Source organism: Polypterus senegalus, chromosome 11 (genome assembly GCF_016835505.1).
Source record: "Polypterus senegalus isolate Bchr_013 chromosome 11, ASM1683550v1, whole genome shotgun sequence".
Lineage (NCBI taxonomy): Eukaryota > Metazoa > Chordata > Cladistia > Polypteriformes > Polypteridae > Polypterus > Polypterus senegalus.
Genome location: NC_053164.1, coordinates 9,258,698 through 9,263,214, shown reverse-complemented (window position 1 = coordinate 9,263,214; position 4,517 = coordinate 9,258,698). Strand labels below are relative to the sequence as shown.

Sequence of the window (4,517 nt, the reverse complement as noted above, 5' to 3'; positions counted from 1 at the left end):
TCCTGCCTTGCGCCCTGTGTTGGCTGGGATTGGCTCCAGCAGACCCCTGTGATCCTGTAGTTAGGATATAGCAGGTTGGATAATGGATGGATTGTATTGAAAACCAAGGAAAAGATGATTTTATGCTTTATGGTGGGCAGCATGTATCAAAAAAAAGGTTATAAATTGACTTGCACAAGCCCAAAAAGTCCATGACATTTAGAAAAAACAAATTAAAAATTTACTGTAAGTTTATAATTTTCTTTCTTAGTAAACAAAGTTGTGGGGAACCTTAGGAACAAAACTGAGCGTTTCTTTATGCAAATATGGAATAGTCACATGTACATAAAACTTAATTAGTCAGTCATTCATTTTCTAACCTGTTTAGTCCTGAACCTGGTTGAGGGGGTCTGCTGGAGTCCATCCCAGATAGCATGGGGTGCAAGGTAGGAACAAACACCGGACAGGGCACCAGTCAATTTAACTGAATAAGAAAAACTGGAATACCATGCGTATTCATTTTGAATAAGATTAGCATAAAATAAGTGAGTAATGACAACAGTTTCTGAGACAGAGTGTGCTTCTGCTGAAAGAAAACGTACTGATGTACTTTGTATCATAATAATTGTGTTATTGTGACATCAAGTAAAATTTAAGTCAAAGTAACTATAGAAAAAGTTAAGTAAAACTTAACAGCAAGCATTATTTTAAAGTAACTTAAATTAAATTCATAAATTGAACATCCCCACTAGTTCATTTTAGATAGATAGATAGATAGAGTCAACAGCACTATATAATAGATAGAGTGAAAGGCACTATATAGATAGATGAATAGAGTGAAAGGCACTATATAATAGATGGATAGAGTGAAAGGCACTATATAATAGAATAGATAGATAGATAGAGTGAAATGCACTATATGGATAGAGTGAACGGCACTATATAGATAGATGGATAGAGTCAAAGGCACTATATAGATAGACAGAGTGAAAGGCACTATATATATAGATAGATAGATAGATAGATAGATAGATGTGAAAGACACTATACTGTATAATAAATAGGTTTGCCCTTTTTTCGTGTATAAAGTCTGCTGCAGTGACTTTCCGACATGGCTACGCCAATCGGCTAACATTATACGAAGTATAACTGGAGGATCTGTAACTATACAATTTTGCTTACATTTCTCTTCAGGCGGACATGCTTTAAAAACGAAATAAAAAGACAAAATGGGTTTGTATTCAATTTTGCTTTAATGATCTCATTTTTGAAATGCAGTCTGCGGTGGACGCGACTTGTCACCGTGACGCCGGGTAGCTGCTGGTCTTGCGAAGCCCGCAAAGCGTCAGCTCCTCAGTCCCCGGCCGTCCTTCCACACCCGTCCGTCCCGATCACGCACACTTGCAGTAGTAGGACGAGATGGAGTTGTCCCAGTTTCCGAAAAGCCCTTTGGCCACATCTTTGAGGCGGTACTGAATGCCAGAGGAGAACTTGCGCTTGGTGCCCTCTTTCTTGCTCCTCGACCAAACGGTGAGGTCACATCGGGAGCCCACCACCAGCGAGGAGATCCGGTCGTTCCAGCCCTTTGGAATTAAAGGCATGTCGTCCCCGGAGAAAGTGTCCAGGTAGTTCCCCCCACAGCACTGGTCGTAGTAGTAGTGGTCGTTCTCGTACATGCGGGCGCAGATCTTGGTCCCGTTCTCGGTTTTGAGGTCACTGGGGCTAGGACACTGTGCCCAGACCCCGGCCAGAGTCACGAGAAGAGCGATCGTGAGTACCAGAGCCTTCATGATGTGCCTTAAGCGGTTTTCAGTTCAATCCCCAACTTCTCTTGCGGACTTCTTAAATGGGATCCGCGAAGCAGAAGGAGCCAATGGGCAGCGTGTCATAAAACGCCCCGTCAGCTTTCTACCTGCGCCTCTGTGGTCACAGGACACGTCTGAGAAAAAGGAGGGCAGCCACATCTGCTGCTCTTCTCACCTTTCTTTAAAGCACCCGTTGCCCAACATTCGGAGAAGTTTCACAGCTGGGCACACACACGAGTGCCCACAGAAGAACGACAGTCCGGCCAAGGGTGACGTTATCAGTTGCAGCTACCTGGCAAAGCACATTGAGGCAGAAATACTTCACCTGAACCACTCGTTTATCGGGAGCAAGGAGCGTTTTTTGGACGGGAATATTTAAGAAGTATGAGCTATTTATGCCGAGTCGTCTTTTAAGTGCTTACCAGAAAACAAACATATTGATGTGGGCAGCCAACAGTGCAGTAGTTTGGATTTGCACATCGGGGTATCATTGGCTCCAAAACATTGGATAACTGCGGGCAAACAGATAGGGGGTCCAAATTTTGTCACGAAGCATGAAAAAAAGCCAAACCTTATGAGTCTATCCATCCATGTACTATACCCGCTTATCCAGGGTAGGGTTGCCAGGCATCTGGAGCCTATTGCAAACAGTGGGCTCAGGCAGGGCCAACGCTGGACTCGGTACACGTAGCATTGGGCCAACTATCACCACCACTCCATCTAACCTGCATGGTTTTGAAACCAGAACACCCAGACGTGAACAGGTGAAAAATATAAGAACTCCACACAGGTAGGAGCTGGGATGTGAACTCCGGTCTCCGTATCAAGAGGCAGCAGCATTACCACCGCGCAACCTCTTACTGATCCCTTCCTTGATTTTTTTCTTTTAGAGAAAAATATAAAATAATAAAAGATTATCTTTAAAACAGCTAAATGCAAAACGGGTAATAAAAACAATTCAAATATTTAAATTAAATCTCGTCCTGCACGCTTGTCTAAACACCTTTGTTTGTTTCAATTTCCGTCCTGCAAGCTAAAAGGCGCGGCGCAAAAGACTTTTAACCGCCTTCGGTTAAGATCGATTACAAAAAAATAGCGAAATTTTACAATACGGCATCATTAATATATGTATATGTATGTATATATGTGTGTGTGTTTGTGTGTGTGCGATATGCATATGCACCGACCTGTTATAAGCAATGGAAAAGAGGTGTCTACAACTTGCAGATGATGATAATAATAATAATAATAACTATTATTATTATTATTATTATTATTATTATTATTATTATTATTATTATTATTAATAATACTAATAATCCTAAAACTGGTGTAGAATGGGATCGGAGGCAAAGACATGGTAGACTTAAACTAAACGGGACTGCCGCTGAGGACTTTAAATTCACTGTTGAAGGCTGATTTAACTCACAAACAGTAAAAGTTGCGTTAAAACTGTGTAAATATTTGCAACTTTAGGGTAAAGAGGAATCATGTGGGTAAACGTTAGAGACGATTAAAATATTTTGAACTCATTGAGTTTTTATGATATTGGACCATGCACTTTGTTTATTTCAAATGCATAAAAATAATTTACAATATTACAGTTTATTGGTTTAGAAAATAATATATATAATATTAAATAATCATTCTAGCACCATTATTGTAAGTCATCTTGCAAACTGGGGATTTAAATATTGCATAATCCATACTCATATTAATGGGGTTATTTCTTACTTTTTTAATTTTTATTTTTTTAATCTCTATATCACGTGGGCGGCACGGTGGCACAGTGGGTAGCGCTGCTGCCTTGCAGTTATGAGACTTAGGTTTGTTTCCCTGTAGGAAATCCAATCCCGGGCTCCCGATTCCCGGACATTTTTCATTCCCGCTGGAAACCGGGAATGGCCAAGTTCGCATATATAGCGTGTAAAAGTGTAAAAAATCGATCAAGAAATAACAGAGTTATAGTTGAAAATTGAAGACTTCATTGACGTCTGTCAGACAACAGCTTTGTACAGCAACTTGAAATTGCAATGCGTCAGTCTGTTGCATCCGCATTATCTGTGCCAAGAAACTTAACATCACAGGATGATGACAAGAAACTGGATGCACCAGTAACAGCTGAAATGGCGATGTTTCACAGCAACGGCAAGCGCGGGCGTTGTTTCGAACAAGTGTATCTGTATCTGATGACTGTGCTGCCAACTTCAGTGGAGGCAAAGCGTGCTTTCTCAGCAGCTGGTGTACTCTGCACGAAGTACTCTCTCGCCTGGACGACTGCACGCTGGACAAGTTATGCTTTCTACGCTCTTATTACCGCAACTAACTAGATCGGGGTGCCCACAGTTTTTCAGCTTGCGAGCTACTTTTAAAATAACCAGGTCGAAATGATCTGCCTAAATTAAAAAGTATATATATATATATATATATAGTATAGAGTATATTTTATATGTAAAATATGTTGTCGTACCTTGCATAACTGAATAACCTTTATGGCACAATAACAATTCAATACATTTATGGTTACTACAGTATTTGGATTTAATAATCTTCATGTGGGAAAAGGCTGACTCACATAAATAAGTAGAGCTGAATAATGCAGTCAAGGAGCTTTTGAATTCAGCCGAGTGAAAAATGACGGCTGTCCAATTAACTGCGATTTTAGTTCCCTCTCCTTTCTCTTTCTCAGATCGCTTTTTGAAAGAAAGTCAGTTTTGTAGTTTTTATGAACAG

General features: G+C 40.4%; 1 protein-coding gene across 1 annotated transcript; it reads right to left on the bottom strand.

Annotated features, from left to right (window-relative positions):
• Nucleotides 1–1,213: 1,213 nt before the first annotated feature.
• On the bottom strand, nt 1,214–1,817 carry LOC120539735 (syncollin-like). The gene has a single exon (XM_039770116.1). The coding sequence runs from the start codon at nt 1,767–1,769 to the stop codon at nt 1,371–1,373; it is 399 nt and encodes a 132-aa protein (XP_039626050.1). The 5' UTR covers nt 1,770–1,817; the 3' UTR covers nt 1,214–1,370.
• Between the last annotated feature and the right edge of the window lie 2,700 nt (nt 1,818–4,517).

Excerpts from the sequence above, each read along its gene's own strand:
- LOC120539735 (XM_039770116.1), bottom strand. The coding sequence starts at position 1,769 with ATGAAGGCTCTGGTACTCACGATCGCTCTTCTCGTGACTCTGGCCGGG.